This window comes from Phlebotomus argentipes, unplaced genomic scaffold, assembly GCF_947086385.1.
Source record: "Phlebotomus argentipes unplaced genomic scaffold, Phlebotomus argentipes genome assembly contig_6, whole genome shotgun sequence".
NCBI lineage: Eukaryota > Metazoa > Arthropoda > Insecta > Diptera > Psychodidae > Phlebotomus > Phlebotomus argentipes.
In genome coordinates this window covers 3,194,585-3,216,092 of record NW_026776145.1, presented here as the reverse complement: position 1 = coordinate 3,216,092, position 21,508 = coordinate 3,194,585, and the positions used below count along the sequence as shown (strand labels likewise).

Sequence of the window (21,508 nt, the reverse complement as noted above, 5' to 3'; positions counted from 1 at the left end):
CAGAGCGTGATTTTCTCTCTGTGTTGGTGGTGCCATAGCCACCCATCCGGGTTGCCATGAGGAAGCTGTCATTCAGTGGCTGTCAGTTCTGATCACATTTTCCTGCCTCGCAAAAACACTCAATTTCCCGGAAAATGGAGACTGATTCGATGGAAACTAGTGCGGAAGTTGATTCCTCCGTGGCCAACATGTAAGGATGTGTAGACATTTCATTAATTCCTGCCTCTGACAAACTGTAAATCTGTTTCAGATTGTGCTGCGAATGCGGCGTCGTCATTGCTCCCAATCCGGCCAACATGTGCGTTGCTTGTCTCCGGACTCATGTGGACATCACAGAGGGTATCCCAAAACAGGCGGTGCTCCAGTTCTGCCGGAATTGCGAGCGGTATCTTCAGCCACCCAACGAATGGGTGCAATGCTCGCTGGAGTCGAGGGAACTGCTTGCCATTTGCCTGAAGCGCCTCAAAGGACTCAAGGAGGTGAAGCTGATCGATGCGGGATTCATCTGGACTGAGCCCCACTCGAAGAGACTCAAAGTCAAGCTAACCGTTCAGGGGGAGGTTCTTGGCGGAGCTGTTCTGCAACAAGTTTTCGTTGTTGAGTTCACGGTGAACAATCAGATGTGCGACGATTGCCATCGCACGGAAGCCAAGGATTTCTGGCGCTGTGTTGTGCAAATACGACAGAGATCAGAGAACAAGAAGACCTTCTACTACCTGGAGCAGCTTATCTTGAAGCACAGAGTGCACGAAAACACGCTGGGAATCAAACCGATGCACGGAGGATTGGACATGTTTTACGCTAATGAGAGTCACGCACGGAGAATGGTCGACTTTATGCACACAATGTTGCCCGTGAAGACGTCCACATCCAAGAGGCTCATCTCACATGACATCCACAGCAATAGCTACAATTACAAATACACCTTCGCGGTGGATATTGTGCCCTTGTCCAAAGACAGCCTCGTGTGCCTGTCGAAGAAGATGCAGCAGCAGCTGGGCAGCATCGCTCCGCTGTGCCTGGTGCGAAGAGTGGCCAGTGTCATTCATCTGATCGATCCGCTGTCCACACAGATTGCTGAGCTGAACAGCACAGTCTTCTACCGATCACCATTTGAGCCTATTTGCAACCCCAAGTCCCTGCAGGAGTACATCGTGATGGATATTGAGATAATTCCGGACAAGAACAAGCCTTCATTCCCAGGCCAGGGCAAAGTGTCCCACAAACACCTCCTCTGCGACGTGTGGCTGGTCAAGGCGGCCGAATTGGGCATAAATGAGAACACAATTCACACAAGAACGCATCTGGGACACATTCTGAAGCCCAGCGACACTGTTCTGGGCTACAATCTCGAGGATGCCAACATAAATGATGACAGCTTTGAGAAGCTGGACAAAACGCGTATTCCCGATGTGATCATCGTGAAGAAGCACTTCGGAGATTCGGCTGAACGCATGAGCTACAGAAGGTGGAAACTCAAGCACTTGGATGCCTACACATCGAATCGCGAGACAGATTCCAAGGAGTACAGGGAGTTCCTCGACGACCTCGAGGAGGATCCAGACTATCGTCAGCACGTCAACATCTACAAGGATCCCGCCAAGCAATTGCCTGTCGATACCAACGATATGCCCGATCCATCCGTGCCCAGAATCACCCTCGAGGAGATGCTGGACGACCTCACGCTAGACGACGTTGACATGGAATAAGTTTTTATTTGATTTGCACACCTACACGCTATAATTCAAGGTTTTTTTTTTAAATCCAATTCTGGGGAAGATGTTCTATTAAGTCTCACAATTCACTATCCAATTTGTATCGAAAATGCAAAAAAACATTCAATAAATTATCCCTTACTAAGATGCTAATACTTCATCGATTCCTTATATCGTTTCAATATCCTGCAATAGAACGCATTGTTGAGATTTATAGGATTTTATAAGAGGAATAAAAAAAACTTCACTTACAGTTGGATCACAATCCGCGCAGTGCCAAGAGTAGCCACGACGCTTCGGTGTCTTCTTCAAGGGCGGTTCCAAGCATGTAAAATGGTAGTTTTTGCGGCATTCATCGCACCTGCATCAGTAAAAAATTCTAAGTTAGAGCAATATTCTCAATACATGTTGAAATACTCTTACATTACTAAGTTCTGGGTTGTTCCCAATTGGCAGCACACGTCGCACATTTGTGATGCTGAATTACGACTATTCTCAGCACTGCCGGCCGACAAGTTGAGTGAAGGCGTCCTTTGGCGCTTCCTTCGTGGCGAACTTATCCTGGCCATTTTAGGGCTGAACTGGGGTGATGTATTCCTCTGAGATTCAGGATGCTGCAAGAGAGTGATGAGAGATCTCTTTAGAATCTGTGACAAATAGATGTTATACTACTGATATCCATGATGAAAGACGGAAATAAATCAATGCTTACTGACCTTGGAATCTTTTTCTTCCAAGTCCTTTTCCTTGCGATTAATGCTTGGCTGATTAATGTAAAATTTGATCAATTTCAGTTACATTTCTATACTGCACTTATTTGTTCTGGTGTAATCCATCAAAATATGTAAAGGTCAACACTTTCAAAAACATAACCATAGCATGCTGACTAGAACACTCAACTTTTGCCTGCTCCAATGAGAGCCCCTCGTGCCCGACTTGTTTCAACACCAGCGATAACTTATCAATAGAAAATGGCCCAATGATTAAGCAATGAGAAACAATTGCAATTACTCACGTTTGGCAAATCCACGGGCGTTCCGGCCTTAGGCGTGTGGCAAATCTCCATGGGTCTGCACACTGGCTCGGGATTACTATTGCTGGGCACATAGATGATCTGAGCCTCGCTGTTCGCTTGGCCCGACGGACACGGAATGACTTTGAGTTTGATCTTGATCGGCGGATGAGGATCATTTGCATTCGGTGCAGCGTCACTTGTGTTATTTTCCAGATTGTACTTCCTCTTTCGCTTCCTCTTGTGCTCCTTGTTGGCCAATCTCTCCAGCTCTGAGTGCTTGTTCTTGTGCTTCTCCTTCCGCTTCTTTCGGTTCTGCTTGTGATTGAATTTGCTGAGATCCTTCTCAATCTTACTCGCTGCGTCTCCATCCTGTTGAGATTCCACGGCATTCTGTGATGTCTTCACCTCAGCATTGTCCTGCGGATCCTCTGATTTCTCCGATGAGGATGCCACATCTGCACTGTGATTCTTGCCACTGTCTGGCACCTTCTCAATGTAATATTGTGCTGCTGCGTCAGTTGCGAAGTTCAGATGATTCCGCTTCTCCTTCTTCGCCTTCCTCTTCTCACTTTTGTTCTTCTCCGGCGAAAGAGTTCGCGGCGACTGCACGGATATCTTGGGCGGCGACTGCACGGTGATCTTGGGCGGCGACTGCACGGTGATCTTGGGCGGCGACTGCACGGTGATCTTGGGCGGCGACGATAGCTGAGTGACAGGAGCTGAGTTCACTTGATCCTTCGCGTTTGTGTTCTGAACTGAGATGTTGTTTTGCTGCACTACTGGATACAATGGCGGAAAGGTGTTGTTTATGGAGAGGATTTTCTTCTTACGCCCACGCTTACGTGGCACTGCCTTCATGATGTCCTCAATCTGAACCACCGGCAAGGAAGCATCCTCGAGTTTCTGATCTCCTCCCGACATCCTCTTTGCAATACTCATCCTTCTGTCGGCAATTTTCATTGGTTTTGGTCCGTTCTTGTTCTCAATTACAGCAACTTCTGGTGGATCACTCTCTTCCACGATAATTCCATCCTTGCTGTATCTCGCCCGAGACTTCCTCTGGCGCTTGGGCAGAGACGTGCCGGCATCAGAATCATCGGATCTATCGCACTCTGAGCATTGCCATCCATAAAGCTTGCACTTCTTCGGATGACGCGTGAGCGGCGGATTGAGGCAGCCCAGATGATAATAGAAGTGGCAAGTGTCGCACTTGGCCAGGAGATGCTGATCATTGCATCGCTTGCAGATGCCGCACTCGTGCAACAGTTCATCATTGTTCTGGCGCTGAGTACTCAAGATCTTTCCAGAGTCATTCTTTGTCCCCGGAAGATTGATGAGCGGAAATCCCACGCCCATCTTAAGGGCAGCCGCTGTTGGCACGGACATGGGCCGACCAGCGGGCGGAGTCGCCGCAGCCACATTCACCACGGGTTTTCCTATGTTTTCAATCGACACGAGACTCTTGTTGGGACACAGTTTTGTCACAATGCCATGCAATTTCGTTATGCTCTCCCTGAGCTGAGTATTCGATTTGCTGAGCTCCTCGCTCAGCTTCATCATTTGATCATATTTCTCCCGCAGATGCTTCTGCTCGTCCAGCAGACGCCTGTTGGATTCCAGCTGCTCCTGCAGATTTATCTTCAAGTCCCGCAGACGCGTTATCCTGTCCAGATAGTAACCGATGAATTCTACACTAAACGCCGGAGCAATGTGCCACTTCTTTCGCACGTCCGCAAGCGCCATCATTTGTGCTTCTTGGAATTCCAGCGCCTCGGCATCAATACCCATCAGCTGAGCCTTGATCATCAATCGCCGACACGCAGATGCGCTGGTCGCCAGCATCCGAGGCATCTTTTGAGTTGGCACCCAAGGCTCTGTCTTAATGGCCTTGTTGGCTAAATACTTGTTCTTGTGCTTCTTCAGCTTCCGATCAATCCTCTGCTGCTCTGGAGTTGGCTTCTCGGCGCGCTTCTGCTCAGTTTCCAGTCTCCTGTGTTCCATTCTAAGACGCATGGCATGGAAGTTCCGTCTTCGGTGCTTCAGCAGAGTTTTGTCAGAGTGAATTTTGCAGTGCGCATAGAAGGGATCGGCATGATCGGCTTCCTCAGAGTGTGCTTCGGACAGGAGACCAGCACTTTGGGCGCTGAAATAATGGGAAAGTCAAGAGATTTTGTCTTGCAGAGGGAAAATTAATAGTATTTACCATGTTACGTGGAAGTAGGTTTTGCACATTCCAGCATCACAGCCAATACAGACTCCCGTTCGGGCGAATCGGGCGTCTTCGCAGATTGAGCACGTCTTGGCGCCCCACTTGCTGTACGGCATCTCGAAGAGGGTCACAGAAGTCAGCTGGTCCACTTCGCCGAACGCCACGCCAGGCACGTAGAGAGCACAGATGAGATGGACCCACTTGCCCACATCGGTCTCCTTGAAGATGCCGCCTTTGTTGGGGCACAACTCGCAAGGCGGATCCTGGGCGCCCGCCTTGCAGGCTTCACAGAACCAGGGCTCGGTGGAGCACGAAGACACCGTGCTGGAGAGGCTGGCCGTGTCATTGACCCCGTAGCAGCCCTCGTGAACAGTCACACCGCATCCGTCGCACTCCACAATCTCATTCGCATCGTCACTCCGATCGCCTAGACAGGCGCAGCAGATGGGCGTGCTCAAGAGCTTCGGATCGATCTTCTCCTGCTTCGACTTCACCTGGTTCAGGAGGTGGTTGACCGACAGAATGCCATCCTTGGGATGCTCATTCAGGTCGTACTTGGTTTCCGAACTGCCACTTTCCGACCCATCTTCAGAATCTGAGTCCGAGTCCTCGTTGTTTTCTGCAACTGCACAGAGCATTTATTGCCGGAGGCTCCCCAAATCCTCGCATGTAGCGGATTACTCACCTTGCTCGCCACCACTATTCTCAGAATAGTCGTCGCTCTCCTCGTCGTGATCCTCAATCCGAAAATCACTGTCAGAGGAACTCTCGCCCAGATCAAAATCCAGAAGTGTCTGGGTCGTGAGCCCAGTTGCACGCTTCTTCATCATATCAGAGACTCCCTCAGAGGCTGTGCCGTGTGATTTTATCCAAGCCCCTCTGTGAAGCCCAAATCCTAACCTCAAAGAACCCAAACAATCAAAGCCGCTTCACCTGTCACGTCTATTTCCGCAAATCCAGTGGGATTTTGCACTTATTACACTCGCGTGCAACTAAAGAAATGCCTTCTGGGCACTCTTTGCCACTTTTTTGGGAGGTGCGGTCATTTTTATCTTGAAAATACAAAGAGAAAACTGGCCACTGAAAACAATGATATGGATAGCTGCGCTTTGCAGAGTGCGACAACAGGGCGGAAATGTCGTTCGAGTTTCCGCGGAATCAACCCCTTGCAATTTTTCCTGATTTTCTTGCTTCCTGTGCACCCGGAGCTGCAGAAACGCAGGGAAAATGCAATGACATATATTGGAGGTATCCTTTTAAACAAATTTTTTCCGCATTGGCCGCGAAATTTTGAAGTTCACGCAGAGAATTTGAGTTATTTTGCCAGTTATGCCCGCACCTCTACTTTACCGACATACAGATTTCGAATCCATCTGCTGAAAAGGATGCGGGAAAATTCGCCATAAAAGAGAGAGAAAAAGCTTCTAGAGGCAAGAAAATATTTTATTTATCCTTGTTTCTCAATGTTTTGTTACACTAGCGTTCAAAATATTACATTTAATATAAATCGATGGCTATTAATGTTGTCATGTTTTCAGCATTTGCATCAAATTTGTCTTTCGAAGTGTGTAACCATAAGAAAAATAATTATATACGTTTTGTTTCTTATAGTCATTATTTTTTGTCCTATATTTCTTTACTTATTTCATTTCAGTAGTAAGCCATTGCAAACAGATTGCTGGATGATATGATAAGAAATTGATATTATACTGAGAAAATTATGGAAATAATTAATCTAACTTAGAAAATGTGAATACGACTTTTATTCGCAAAACTCAAAGCTATTATTTCCTCATTCATGACACATATATTTTTAAATTTTGATTTTGCAACATCTATTTAACATTATTCTTCAATATTTCCAATTTTTTCTCATTCTCTTGCAGATTCTAGGAATATTTCAATATACACTTGTTTTGACATTTTGTAGGCAAAACCATAGTATTATAAAAGGAGTACAAACTATAAAAATAAATATACACTTTACCTCAAGTTTTAGGCATCATACAAAATTGAAAATTCGTGTCAAATCAAATTGCTTATAATATTGTTATTATCATAATTCACACGCATGTTTCACCTTTCCTTTTACAATTATGCAGCACTTTCCATAAAACTTATCGATAAAAATTTGCATGGAGTTTGTGACATGTTTACTGCGATAATGACTTTATCGTCACATAATTTGATTAATTATCCTAAAATTTTACATTTTATTGTTCAAATAAGTTTCTACAGTTCCAAGTTTTTCTTCCTCTTTTATTTGAAAGGCAATAAGTGATAGATAATTGTCCTATTATGTCTTTATCTACTTTAGAATAATTTATTTTCGTTTTTTTTATGAATATAACTTCAATTCTTCTTACTCTCTATGTGATATCGCATTACAATTTTCAAATCATTTATGCAAAGATACAAAAATAATACTCAAGCTTTGCTATTTCATATTCAATTTCACAAAATATATGTAATATCGCGGGATATTCTATGTATGATACAGACATTTATCAGCTCTGTTATGTTGAATATTAGAAAAATATATACGTCAATATATTTTCTTGGGAACCAACTTTACCATTCGCTTTCACCTGATGGAACAACGCCATATAATAAAATCCGCCTTGTACTAAATAATATATTTGGTATAGTCCAATACTTTCTTAGGAGAGACAAAGGAAAGACACAAAATATAATAATAATACTTCAAGTGTTGCACTGATTTTTCCAAAGGTCAATTTCTATATTTATTAATTTGTCAAAGTTTGCTATGAGAGGTGATGTTCAAAGATAATGCTGGTGTAGCTGAAATCTATTTCACTGGCAGTTTCAATGTAATTAATCTTTTAGCACAGAAAAGAAGTATTCTCTCTGAATTCTACTTTGTCAACACATCAATTGGTAAGAAAAGAGGTAAAATATTCTGTATAAATCATTAAGTAATCGTATCAATAGAATTTGAGGCATACAGTTTTCAAAATAACTACAAGAAGAATGCATTGCAGCAATGATTCCTTTAATCGCTCAGACGATGACGTCATATCAACGTTGATTTTTACATCGCTCTCCTCAAGAAGCGGGAAATCGATAACGTGGATGACTCCATTCGTGCACTCAACATCCGGACGGAACACGTTAATCCATCGATTGTTAAATTGGATAGAATATCCTAAAAATAAATTAAGCACTAGTTATATTGCTGCTCCTTAAGCAGTCGAATATGAACATTTCGTCTCAAGAGATATTAATCTGAGCGTGAGGAGCTCATAAAGGGCAATATAAGAAGGTAATTGACTGTAACGCTTTGTCCACGAAAGATGTACACATCAAAGCTAATGGACACTCACCAGAATTTAAAATTGGTTGTTCTTGATGATGAGGATTGTGCATATTGTTATCTTCCTCTATTCGTTGGGAAATTAGTGATATGGTTAGTATTGGAGGTTTGGAGAGTTTAAACAATTTTTATACTCACGTCGATCTTCCTCTCGGATTTTCAGCTTCAGAATACCCCTCATTGCTGGCAGAACAACCACCGAATCATTCGCCATCGCCTTCAGGTCAGCCATGGTGTAAGCCTTGTCGGCCAGAATGGCGTGGCGCTCGAGAATGGAAGAAGCCTGGCAATCGATTAGCGCATCACTTTAATGTTCTCAGATTTTCCATCAGATAGTGAGCACTCACGTGATAGGAGAATGCTGGCATGAAGAGCTTTTTGTAGGTGGAAGGCCAAGTCCTGTCCAAATTTCTCCACGCTTTGTCCCTTGGCACGAAGAATGTGTACTTCCTCTTTGGGTTGTCTAGTTGGTCGTTGAAGCGAGGCAACATGCCCAAATGGTAGGTTTGACTATAAATAGAGGAAAGTTCTTCAATTACCATTTCCTCGCTGAGAAGCACTTCAGATTTTCCATTATTTCGGAATTCTATCTAGCATTTTTATTTCTGATGTAAATTTTAACTGCACAGAAGAGAAAGTTTCACTCAATTTGATGTTTTCTTTAAGGGAATGGAAATTTTCCAAGAGTTTCTCCTCTTAAGCTTAACGAACTTGAAGTAATACGAGTCATGCAAAGTCATTTGTTGAAGAGAAAATATACATATATATATGAGGAAATCTTACTTCAACATCGGGTCGGACTTGAGCTTTTGATAGACCGTTGTATATGGAATACCGAGAACTCGGTCAATGATGTGTACATATCCATTTGTAGCGGCGATGTCGGCCTGAATAAGGGTGGCGTTTACGCCTCCGCCCTCAACTGTAACCGTTTCGTTATTATCCTGGTCAGCGATTACGTTGAAGTACAAGAACTTCTTATCGGCATTCGTGGCAACTTGGGAAATCTATCATTAACACACCCAAAGAAGGCAACAATTACAGTTTTCCACTGATTCTTATTTCCTCTCGCGTCTTTACGACCACTACTCACCGAATTGACGTTATTCTTCTTAATCTTATCAATTGTCAAGCTGTCCTTCACGATGTGCAGGTTCAGGATATCACGCATTCTGTTCGTGTCCCTGTGAGAAATATTAATTACTATCACTCACACAAGTAATGAGAATTTAGTTGAAGGTGTACTTTATTAGGTTGTCCAAATTTGATGTCGCCCAGGCTTCGTTGCTCGGAGCGAAAAGTGTGACGTTCTTCATCCCGTTGATGCTCTGCATAAAGTCACTGCCCACTTTCATGATGACTTCGTAGAATTTATTCAGTGGCCCGTCCTCCTTGTCCTGGATTCGAGAGCAGGCGCCACGGGAGAGAGAAAAGGAAATGGGAGAAAATTAATTTTTCCACTTCATCTCAATTATGGCTTAAATTATATCCTAAATGTTGTTGAATGTGAAAAATTCTTTCACCTACAAAATAATGGAATAATTTCTCGAAAAGAAAACCTAATTACTTTAAAATGATGGCTGAGGTATTGCGAGAAGCTCAAAAGCTCAATCAAAATTATACTTTCTTTACGCTCCTTCCCAAAAAAGTGTCACTAAGTCGTGAATACAATGCAAGAATATTTACATAACACATTCTATTCTGGTTTGAGAGCGTATTATGAGACGAGACGCATTTTCCGAATGAACTTCAAAAGGTTATCACGCATTCGTCACATTTGAAGAATGTGATCATGACCATGTAAATGCATGATATCAAGTATTTATAATTTTCTTTTATTGCTCCTAATAACACCTAGAACAGAAGGGAATGATTAAATTAAAAATTAATTGGCACTAATAGCCTTTACTCTTTCGTTTCACATCAAATGGCTGTATAATGTGTCTAATAGTGGGCTTTCTTTTGTGCTTTATTTAGGGTTCTTCCGTTTCGCTTATGGTTCATTGACACGAAAATATTGTCTGGCTGGTCTATCGATCTGATTTGGACGTGAGATATGTGAGGTTTTTAGCAACAAACACGCTGAAAAAACCCATCCAGACAATGAGATACATTTGGGGTAAACCCTGTAATTTGCGTTCGCGTCGCGGAAATTCGGGGAAATATGATAAAAGTTCGAAATAACGAGGGACGCTATTATACGCTGACAAATTCTATTGCAATACCTAAAATAACGTACAGAGTGTAAGGATTATACTGTATTCTCATGAGAATGTGAAAATGAAAGTCATCCCGTGAGTCTCATGACCTTTTCATGGATTTTCCCTGCAATTACAAAGTACTCTAGCTGCACAATCATGCACATTATCCCTATATAATATATATATATATATATAGAGAAACTAAATTGAAGCAGCGTCAGGATTACAGTGGAAATTAAAAGAAATAATTGGTGTGTCTCTAGAAAGTCATCCTTTTATTATGTGCCACATTCTCTGCTTATGTACGAATGCTTCTGAGCATTAGCGGAAATATAGAAGGGAGCATATGAAGTACAAGTTTCACTCTTTCACTTCAATCGCCCAACTTTGTGCCTTGAAAGTTGCTATCGTGATTTCGAACAAATAAATCAATAGTCAGCAAATCTTTGAGAAATCAGCACATTTTGCCTCGCATAATTTCAAAATGCTCTATTTGTGAATGTGATTTTGTATTATGCAAATATTTTATTTATGAGAAAAAGAAGTCTTGAAAAGTTCACTGTGTGTTCTTAAATGAATACTCTTTGATGGGATTTGTCGAGAGAGATAAAAAAGATATAGTAAAAAACGTCTTGATTTATTTGTCTTATGCATCTCATATTACATCACAAAATGCAGTTTTCTGATCGTCAAATCAAATATGATGCTGAAGAATGGAAGTATAAAGAATACTCTACTTTTTTGGTCATACTTACATTTACAATCTTTACGAATGGAAATGTAGTTTGTGTCCCATCAATAATCATTTAAGACATGCGAAGCATTTTGGACAAATTACAGATCGTTTCATCATCACACGTTTTTCATCCTCCTTTACTATTAATTTACATTCTAAATGATATTCGCTGAATGAGGGACGATTTAAACGCAAATAAGGAATTTTCACGAACAAAAGAAACAGAAGAAGAGTTTCTTGCTCTATTTATGTTTTTAGCTGATCAGCAAAATATTTAGCACAGAATTTTTTTTTCATAATTTTCACTTATATGGAACAGGTTTAAAGCTATGATCATTCCGAATGACGTTTCAAGGAAAATCAGTGACAATTTTATGAATGACGATGAGTTAATTCATAGTGATTGCATAAGTTTTGCTTTACCTTGAACAACTGGAAATCCAGTTTTACAGGATTTGAAAAATATAGAAAATTGGAAATTAGATATTCATAGAAAGAACAGAACGGAATGGAAAGAAAATATAAATATTCTTGCATAAACGATTAATGAAAATTAGAAAGGTTCTGAGGGGTGAACAGAATGAATCATGCAACGTTTGCACTGACCTCCAGGAACTCCTTCACAGTGTTATCGACAATCATCAATGGCCGGCTGATGAGGTGAACAACTCCGTTCCTCACGGGAATATTCGCCTTCACCACTTCCGCCAGGACGTTTCCAGGTGTATGCTTTCCGTCGCCAATCACCGTGTTCGATGTCACGTAAACTGGTCGGAATTGAGAGGGCGAGAGGGAGCGTCAATAAATGCAGAAAATCAATTCCTATTGCAATGCATTACTTTTGGAGGGTTTGCTATCAGACTGGCTGAACGTGATTTGCACCTTCAAGTTGTCTTCGAAGGCCAGCGTGGGCAGGGGATCACCATAAGGAGCGGCGGCGGTGAAGAACACCCGATTGGGTATGATGTGTCCATCAATAACCTTCTTGTCGAACAAGTCAGCTCTCGGCGGCGGCTGCAATATGATATGGGGAAAATTTTTACTCCGCAATAAACATCTAAATTGGAAATTCAATTGCAAAATTGAGAGAAAATCAATTTGTGGGACGCATAAATTGAATAACATTATCCCATGGCGTCGGCCTGGATGTCATTTGAAGTATCAAGTCTGGGTGGCTCTTACCTTAAATCCCTCGTCAACGGGAATGAAATAGGTGTGACTGCCAACGGCTTGAAATACAATTTCCTTCTTATTCATAATCACTTTTTCACGATATGAGCGCATACGGTGGGAATTTATGTCTAGACTCTCGGAGTAAGTCAAGAACTGAAAGGCGTCCGGACTAAACAGCTCAATGGATGACGAAGGAAGGACTGTCAAGGGTTGCAGAACATCATCAATTACGTGAAGTACCTGCATACCATAGTGCATTGTTAGGAGAGATGACATCAAAAGTGAATTAGGTCTCTCGCCCATACTTGCTTTCTCCCATCGGCGTTCTGCAGTTGAACATTCGACCTGGATCGCAGGACGAGAGCATTGTTTATATAAATCTGCTCCTGGGACGCTTTCCCCCTCCTCGTGATGTACATCGGTGGATTTCCCTCCAAATCCGACGATATTGTCGCACCCAGTTGTTCCAATGTTGTGGCCACGGTTGCTGTGGAGGGAAGAAGAGCGTGATCAATTCAAGGGCGGAACCCGCGCGGCGCAATCTACTTTCGATCTCTCAGCGTGACTTACACATATGATAGAGGACGTGTGTTGTGTTGCCGGAAAAGCGCTGGAAAGCTTCATTCGTGGGTGCGAAGAGGGTCAAAGAGCGGTACTTCAGTGAGGCCATGGCGACTTGATTCCTCTCCAAGAGGGAGTAAAACTGGGAGAAAGAACACAAAAAATGCGTGATCACACCTCTGGTTGGCTGACTCGTGAATCACATCTGCTCCGTACAGTGTATTTTCTTAGGAGATGTTAATCGCGATGATCAGACAAATGAATGAATGAGTCACAGGAAGAGACAAACGCCCAATTACACAAGCAATTGTAGGTTTTTCTCTCTACTTTGCAGCAATTTGTCTCTGCATCGAGATTTTCGGGAACTGGTGTGAAGCATAATTCAAAATTACACGGATTTGCGAGAAAACAAGCACCGCCCCGTCGTTCCCCTCTAATGAATTAATCCTCACGTTCTTATATCTGATACATTTGGTATATTAGAAGGGACATGTGTAATATTGCTGTTTACACATGTTCGTGAGAACATCTTGAAAGTCATTCTTGGTCAATTTCCCAGCTTTTCGATTCATTTACCGCGGTCAGGCCCTCGCCCATTGCGTCCATAGTATGTATTTAATCACTCGACCGCAACATTTATGCAAGTGACTGCATTTTGCCCTCTTTCCTCTTTTCTGTATTTAAATTATGTATTTTCTCATGTCCACTGGAGCATAAATTAAAATATTTTCGGAAGTTAGGAATGCATTTGGCACGAACCAAACTTGCGACTCCCCTGTAATAATAACAGCCTCGTAAAATTTAGTTAAAGCACTTTTTGGTAAATATATTGCTAGCTTAACACCTTTATTTATGCCTCACATGGGAAAAGTTACATGGGTGAAAATTTACATTGGATTGGAAGTGAAAAAATGTGAAAAAAACTCCGATGAAGTTTTCCAATTATGGTTGTCGCAACCAAAAAAAGTGCGCTAATATAGATATTCTAACAATTTATACATTCGAGAAAATTTGAGTTTTTCTGTACAATAGTTGAGCTTCGCTCTTCTCAATGGACTTTTTTCCGCACTCAAAACTGCTGAATTAATGATAATGATGACACGCTTTGATTCTTTTCACCGTTTGTACATCGTTGGGTGGAAATATTGCGAAATGACTTTCAAATGGGTCCAATTGAAAATTTACATTGAAAGGAAAAACTTTCTCGGATCTTCCTGTGAAATTGTTCTGAATAGTATGAATGACTTTTGCAAACATTGAACTCATTTTTTCGCGATAAATGTGCGATAAAAAATATGCAGCAGGCTGAAAACTAATTCGATTTGATAGCCCACTTCCTGACACGAGCCATTTTAATATTCACCCCCTGAAACTTTTATTTGAATACATTATCTTAATCCTGATTTATTGGGCGAACAGAAGAGCATCTAGAATTTCTTTCCGAGTGATAGAAAAGGCGAGATATGCCTCGATATTTCATTTCACAATGTGCTCACAAGCTGTTACAGAAGACGCGCTGGAAATAGGATTTGCCCGCATAATCATGTAAAGGCTGCGAGAGAAGCCTCGTCTGGAAGATTTCCCTTCCAGGTTCTTTGTCTGACAATCATCTGAGCAGTGGTCGCAAGACTCTCGATGAACTCTTCAAGCGTTAAAGACTGATGTTAATTTCATACTCTTGGCGTACAATGTCTACTTAATTGAACGTAAATAATGATCGGAGATAGAGTTGTTAGGGATTTTTGAATGTGAGCGAAAGAACAGCAATTTCGCACCCTAATTCAATCATCACAATGGTATCTCATTAATTTATAAAAGTACACATTTGTCATGGAGTTATTTTTTGGAAGCCCCTAAGCTCGAGTACGAGAGCCACATAAGAGGGTAATTCTATATGATTCCTGCTTGTTATGCGACATTTTTTTACCCTCCCGTTTGATACCTTCCTGGCCTTCCTGTATGATATATGGCTCAAGTATCAGATTATGGGGTGTGAAGAGAGTGTTTGTATTTGTAACGAACAATTCAACGTTCTCTGTGGTTCGACACACATTTCACCGGTGGATTTCCGTCTCTATTTCACGCAAGAGCAATATAGCCATTTATTGGCACATTTATTGCATCAATTCTTGAGGACACCGCCCTGTTCTCGGTGCTTTGGCTTAGAAATCCCCTCATTACAGCCACACAAACTGCTCATTTCGAGCACTGTGCAGAGTTGCAAGGCCTCGCTGTCCACTCGAATTGCACCATTTACCCACCAATGCGGCGCTAGGCATGAAATTCAGTGAGGCAAATTAATTGGAAATTTATATTGTCATTTGGTGAAAACTGTCCATTGCCTCCCTGACTTTTTACGCCTCACCAGCTGAACAAGAATGAATTTTGATGCCCTTTCTTCCACTCTTTTTCGTCCGGCACTTGAGAACGACATCCAGTGAATTCGCAATAAGAGTCCAATGTGTTGACCATCCGGCTTCAACATGTGGATTCATGTATCTACTCAATGGAAGTGGCATTTAACTATAGTCGGGGCATTTATACAACTTTTTTCTTATTAATTAAGCCAATGTATTTCACAATTAGTGGTGTTGTGTTTTAATTTAACTCAATTTTCTCTTGCTTCTTATCGTTCCTTTTTTTCTATACATTTGAAAAATCAACTATAAGAATGCATATTTATATATAGGGCACATCCCACTAAAACTGGTTGTCTGCAATGCAATATGACGGCTAGAGACCAATAAAATGATCATTCACTTCAATTTCCGTACAAAAGTAAAACCTCCACTCATTCAGTCTCGCAAAGAGACAAGAGAAGATAAATACCGCCATAATAAGACTCTTCTTTGCTCTGATCCATCTCATCATCTCGTGATATCTTCAGCACAAGAAGTGCCTGAGAGGAGAAAAATGCATATTTTCTCTTCTGAAAAATTCAACAAAACGAGAAGGTACTTAAAATCATTATTCTCGAGTTCAATTCTCGAATGTCTGTGCATAAAACACTTCATATGTGAGAAATCTATATACGCACCAGAGAGAGGAGAGAAGAATGTTATTTATTCTCTACCTCCTCTCGCCCAAAGAATGAAGACACTCGAAGACCTAATTACGAAAATGACTCAAGTTCCACCAGAAACAAAGTATTTTTTTTCTCGAGCAGAAGTTCTTTGAACTTGAGCAGCGGAGGTACGAAAACAATATCTCGGAATTGTGTTCCCGCGATGGTGAAGGAAATATTTTGCAATTCGTTAAGTGGCGCGTCAAGTCTTATTATTAGGTGAACAGTACAATAATCTATTGATTTTGCTGTCTTGTGGCGTGGGCTGAAGGGTTGGGAGCAGGAAAAGTGTCTGTCTGCTTAGGAAAGTATCGAATTCATGGGGCTTCACACTCTGGACAGAAAATCAATACTGAGCTGTTCTGATTGCTGTCGTCCATTTCGTCCGGGGTTTGAGAAAGTGACTCCAATATTCATAAATATTGTAAGAATTTCTATAAAATTCCACACTGAAGATGTTCGATTTAAAGTGATTGGCATCAGAGGTTGCAGAGTGATTAAAATATTCTATGCCAAACATTGTGATGCGACAATTTAATTCATCAGCTGGTGGCTTAATTTTGTATAGGGAACAGTTTGATGAATGATCGTTTATAAGCATATTACCAATTACCCGCGACACTATAAATATTTAATAGACTCTCCATGCAGTGAATCAATTTTGTCACACTTCTATTTTAGGTTTCCCTGATGGCGTTGTTAATTTTACAGTGAACCATCTAGCTGAAAATCTATTTTCAAGCACTTTTCATTTATGGACTTTAAAATGTATAATTTTGAGCCTCTTAAAAAATTATACTTGTATGATAAAATTTTGTCCCCTTAGATGTTTTGCTGTTAGCCCGAATCATTAAGCTTCAGCGTGAAAATTATCAGGGCAACAATCTTCCCCGGGCTTGTCAGACGACGTTGTCCCTCTGTCATCATCATCGCGAGCTCAATTTACAATTTTAAGCTAGATCTAAAAAGGAATATGAGTGCCGAAATGGCTGCATTGCGGATGGAAGTGTTATGCAACTGCCACATTACACAATGCTATATTTCAGGGTGTATATATCAAATTACTGTATGTACGACGTAGATACACCTCAGGGCAGTACATCTATCGCCGTATTTCGGGGCTTAATTGCAGTCCTTTCGATTGCACTGAGTCATAATGTGCCTCACTCATGCCTCTGCATTTATCGAAAAAACAGCGCAGTTGACCTATTAAGTGCCAAGGTAAAACTATTTCTGCAAGGATTCACTGCTCCAATATTTTTGGAAATGACGAGCAAATGCGAAACTAGAACAAGATTTCTCTCGATAAAAAAGTTTCATTAATTTCACTCCACTTTCCGACTTTCCGCCTATATTCGCAAATCGATTTTGTGCATGTCTTTGTCCTGGAAAAACTCTCGCGACCACTTGCCGATGACACAATTCGGAGATATACTTATTATGGGAAATGCATAGGAAATTCTGTGTTGTGAAAGAACCTTGTGAGCTTTTCACAATGTATTCTATTGATTGAGAGTTTCGCCTTGAACGGAGAAAAGCTGGTGGTGAGCTTTTACCTGTGACAAATCCGAATCATCCCTTATTCGCTCCTCGAGGGTTGCATTCTTCCCCAAAGTCAGTGAGGAGAGGAATATCAGCACAATTCCCACTGGAGCTTTCATTGTGCACTTCTTTTCACTGCCGAAAGCACACTCCAATAATTATATAACAGTTTTACCCTGTAATGATTGTTTCTCTACCACTAATATTTCACTCTCTGGCTTTCCCACTCAAGAGCAAACGCGTCACATGGGAGAAAATTGCACGGCAAAGACACACACAATGCACTACTTTTGCTCTGTCTCGATGTTAAGTTCTCTTTACACAGTATTATTTAAAGTAGAATAATTAATAAAACTCATTTCCACCATTCACGCCACATACTTCACGCAAGGTATTCAAACTACTGTGGCGAGATAGGGGAATGACGGAACGTTCGACCGGCAATACGCAGAGGGGTTCGCTCGGAACTTCACCACAGAGTGGAAAGAGAACTGGAAGGTGTCTGGAAGTGCTTCCAGCGGAGTGGTGAAGTTGAGTTTCGGCCACGTTCTGCTGAGCAATTGCTCAGCCCTGCACAACGCCAGTCGTTTGCCAGTAACTTTCTATTGCACTCCCCCAACGATTTTGTTAGAGAACACTTTTGGCTTGGGCGCCGGAAAATATGTGAATGAACTTCTCAGGGCGGCATTCAAAATTGCATGCAGCAATCAGAGGTAAGTGGTGTAAAATGTAGATTTCACATTTACATGAGGAAGACTATAAAGGACTTAATTCACAGGTTTCACAGTTTTCTGATTGATTAGCCAGCTAATTCGTATGAATATTTATGACACACGTATTTTGTGGATTTTGTGGCTAAAAGGTCAAAAGAAACGCGTGGCGACTTCTTATCTGTCCGCTATTTTTGCATCCTGTACCCGAAATACGAAGAAATCTCTTCAAATCTTTCTTGCAAATTGTGTGCAATTAGGACAAGTTTTGGCGCATTTGCTAAAGAGGCTTCGAAACCCACATATTTCAATTCCTCACTCACGATTGTTTAGCATTGCTTATCAGTAGGTAGACACACACGGTCGTGCGCCATCAATATAAAATTAAAGCTAGAAACTATAATCAATTCAATCCAATTACATATTCAGATAATTCAATTTGTGTAAATATTTATATCACGAAAAAAGCTGTTTAATATTGAACAGCAATTACACATTAACCTTAAATCTTTATTATGTCTTTGCATGCCATTCATCATGCGTGCCTTAAAAATTTTCGGCCTGCAAAAGAACTCCTGTTTCAGTGTTTGCTAAATATGATAAAAGATGTCTCGAGGAAAGTGCGATGGAAGAGCGTGTCTAAAAATAGTATTTTAATCAAATAGGGATTTCGAAGCACACATCGTTGAGTAATATGGTTTCCACCTCGTGTGGCTATTAATAGGGTATAAAATAAAATAGCCTGGCGTAGTGAAATTGGCGTCAGGGGTTAAATCAATATTGTACGTGTAGGTAGTGTGACACGAGTTATTAAATCAATGGACATATCTGAACAGAGGAGATTTATTGAAATTGATCCCCTTGACAATTTATAGTCTAGTGAATTTGGGGACTTTAAAGTTTATATCATCCCTCGAGGGTGTTCTCCCAAAAATATCACGAGAAAGTTTTCCTTGCTCAGCATAACATAGGGAAAAAAGTGTCGAAATCGATCAATCCTTGGTGGAAAACTTGGGCGCTTTCTCGAAATTTGTTCAAACAGAGTTTATGGAGCAGAATGTAAATCTATCCGATGCATATTTAATGCTTTATTAACACCGGGCGAGTTAACAAGAAGTCTAAGCTTTATTGAGACCGTCATTTCAATGGATATTGGTGAATTAGCATAAGTTGGTCAATTATATGTTTAACGAAAAAAGGGAAGACCGGAAATTAGGGAAAAACAGACGGCGATACTTTCTTCTGGACAGACGCCGAGCTCGGGTATAAATAGGTGCTCAGGCATTCGCCACCGTTTAGTGTCCGTGTTCGGTTACAAGTTGTGAGTGGTGAACAAGTGCTTTCGAGGAGGAAAGAATGGACTATCTTGTGGAAGTATACGATGAATATAACCATGCGGACAAGTTATCAGGTTCACAGAGATTAAAAATCGCATCGCTTTTGTTATTTGGGAAATAATTTCTCGAAATTATCCAGATGACAGGACGAAAGGATGGGCCTTTGTCGACTCAGTTTACACAGTGTTGGCAACAGTTGCCTTGTACAATTGGGCCGTCCGGCGAGGCATTGAATACATGAAGAAGTATACATTCATCATCGGGATTAATGCTTCAGCTGAGATTTTACAATTGCGTTGTCGTCTTTTCAGTCGACCGGCGTTCAATTTGAAAGGACTCATTCTGCTGTACAATCTCTTCGTGGCCCTCATCAATGCCTACATCCTCATCGAGACTGTCACTTGCGTAACCACCCTCAAATACAGTCTCTTCTGCAATGAGAGTGCCAAAAACAATAGGGATCCCCTAGAGATGCGGGTAATTTAGGACGATGCGCGGCCTCACACAGACCCCACTCATGATCCCAAATCTTTCAGCTGGCCAATGTCTCGTGGCTTTTCTACATCGCCAAATACATCGAGCTGTTCGACACGGTGTTCTTTGTGCTGAGGAAGAAGAATCAGAATTTGAGCTTCCTGCATATCTACCATCACAGCAGTATAGTGTTCTTCATCTGGATCCGCGTGAAATGGTTCCCAACTGGAAACAGTGAGACCACCCCTCGAGATTCCCGCAGCGCTCGAAGCTCAACAAATTTCTACCCCTTTTCAGGTTTCCTAACCATCATCATAAATTCCGGGGTTCATGTCATCATGTATCTCTACTACGCACTCACCCTCCTCGGTCCGAGCGTGACCAAGTACCTGTGGTGGAAAAAGTATTTAACGATACTGCAATTAGTGAGTACTCGAGTTAATACATGTACCGCAGTTTTACGCGAATATCACTCGAAATCACGATTATTCCAGGCCCAATTTCTCTTCGGCGTGTACGTTCACTTTGTCTCCTTGAGGATGAACTGTACTTTCTACCCCAAATGGTACGTGATCACCGAAATCGTCTACGTCATGATATTTGTCCTCCTCTTCAGCCAATTCTACTTCAAAGCGTACGCCAAGCAGTCGAAGCAGAAAAAGGCATCGTAAATTCAGCGCCAAATGTAGTGTAATTAGTGAATAAAATAAAATAAGACCCAAATGGAACTTTAATGGCTCCCAACGCGGCGAAATCTCCCCCAACAATTCTCCGAACCCTCCGCGAATTGGAGGTTTTTTTGGCAACACCGGGGCTCCATCGCAAGTGCGAGGTAGTGAAATATTTCAACACTATGCATGGGGTTTAAAATTAAATTCCAATATGGTAATTTTGAAGAAAATTAATTCACAGAATAGCTAACATTATAGCATTGGCGAAAAATCGTCAGTCTTCAGCTTGACTTGTGAGTTTCACTAGCATTTGGACAGTATGTGGAGGCAAGAAGCACGAAAGAAAAGTTATGGTGAGGTTCATGACAAAAGTTTCGTAATATAATCTTATAACCCTGCTGCAAAAAATCAATAATCATACTAAAATCTCACTTGACTCCAAGGCAAGCAGAACTCTACAGCCAGAGTGTACTCATTATTGGAGATTTTCCCAATGAAATTGTTGAGTGTTTTTAAAATAAATAACACGAAGCGAAACCCCTCTATAAGTTTATAATTGAATGCTGAAGCAAACAAACAAACTTTTTGCAAAATGCAGAGGCAAAAGGAAGCAATGCGTGTGTCAAATGGCTTTTATTGACTTTCAAGCAATAAAACAGAACTTTTTGAACTATTTGCGATATAAATCATTAATTTGCTTTCCTATAGAGGAACTCTACCTCTGCTCTTGTGCAAAGAAAATTTTTTAATAGGTTTTTTTGTCTTC

At 41.4% G+C, this 21,508-nt stretch overlaps 4 protein-coding genes across 6 annotated transcripts; 2 read left to right on the top strand and 2 right to left on the bottom strand.

Annotated features, from left to right (window-relative positions):
* Positions 1-54: 54 nt before the first annotated feature.
* On the top strand, positions 55-1,868 carry LOC132260825 (60S ribosomal export protein NMD3). The gene is made up of 2 exons (XM_059759188.1): positions 55-190; positions 251-1,868. The coding sequence occupies exons 1-2, from the start codon at positions 135-137 to the stop codon at positions 1,707-1,709; spliced, it is 1,515 nt and encodes a 504-aa protein (XP_059615171.1). The 5' UTR covers positions 55-134; the 3' UTR covers positions 1,710-1,868.
* LOC132260782 (PHD finger protein 14) lies at positions 1,785-6,046 on the bottom strand. Of its 2 annotated transcripts, XM_059759122.1 has the most exons (7): positions 5,625-6,046; positions 4,934-5,564; positions 2,731-4,873; positions 2,432-2,479; positions 2,139-2,329; positions 1,968-2,076; positions 1,785-1,901 (listed from the first exon to the last, which is right to left on the bottom strand). In XM_059759122.1, the coding sequence occupies exons 1-7, from the start codon at positions 5,767-5,769 to the stop codon at positions 1,884-1,886; spliced, it is 3,285 nt and encodes a 1,094-aa protein (XP_059615105.1). In that variant the 5' UTR covers positions 5,770-6,046; the 3' UTR covers positions 1,785-1,883. The 2 variants fall into 2 exon arrangements, with proteins under 2 accessions (XP_059615105.1, XP_059615113.1); XM_059759130.1 differs by lacking the exon at positions 2,432-2,479.
* Positions 6,047-6,361: 315 nt separating this feature from the next.
* LOC132256786 (fasciclin-1-like) lies at positions 6,362-17,955 on the bottom strand. 2 transcript variants are annotated; one of them, XM_059753337.1, is made up of 13 exons: positions 17,565-17,955; positions 12,954-13,086; positions 12,689-12,870; positions 12,393-12,623; positions 12,050-12,224; positions 11,817-11,977; positions 9,519-9,670; positions 9,367-9,457; positions 9,057-9,280; positions 8,621-8,783; positions 8,412-8,556; positions 8,284-8,340; positions 6,362-8,105 (listed from the first exon to the last, which is right to left on the bottom strand). In XM_059753337.1, the coding sequence occupies exons 1-13, from the start codon at positions 17,667-17,669 to the stop codon at positions 7,885-7,887; spliced, it is 2,040 nt and encodes a 679-aa protein (XP_059609320.1). In that variant the 5' UTR covers positions 17,670-17,955; the 3' UTR covers positions 6,362-7,884. The 2 variants fall into 2 exon arrangements, with proteins under 2 accessions (XP_059609320.1, XP_059609328.1); XM_059753345.1 differs by lacking the exon at positions 8,284-8,340.
* Positions 17,956-19,554: 1,599 nt separating this feature from the next.
* LOC132259676 (elongation of very long chain fatty acids protein 2-like) lies at positions 19,555-20,788 on the top strand. Its single transcript, XM_059757410.1, has 6 exons — positions 19,555-19,671; positions 19,737-19,842; positions 19,909-20,074; positions 20,134-20,305; positions 20,369-20,496; positions 20,566-20,788. The coding sequence occupies exons 1-6, from the start codon at positions 19,617-19,619 to the stop codon at positions 20,740-20,742; spliced, it is 804 nt and encodes a 267-aa protein (XP_059613393.1). The 5' UTR covers positions 19,555-19,616; the 3' UTR covers positions 20,743-20,788.
* The last annotated feature ends 720 nt before the right edge of the window (positions 20,789-21,508 follow it).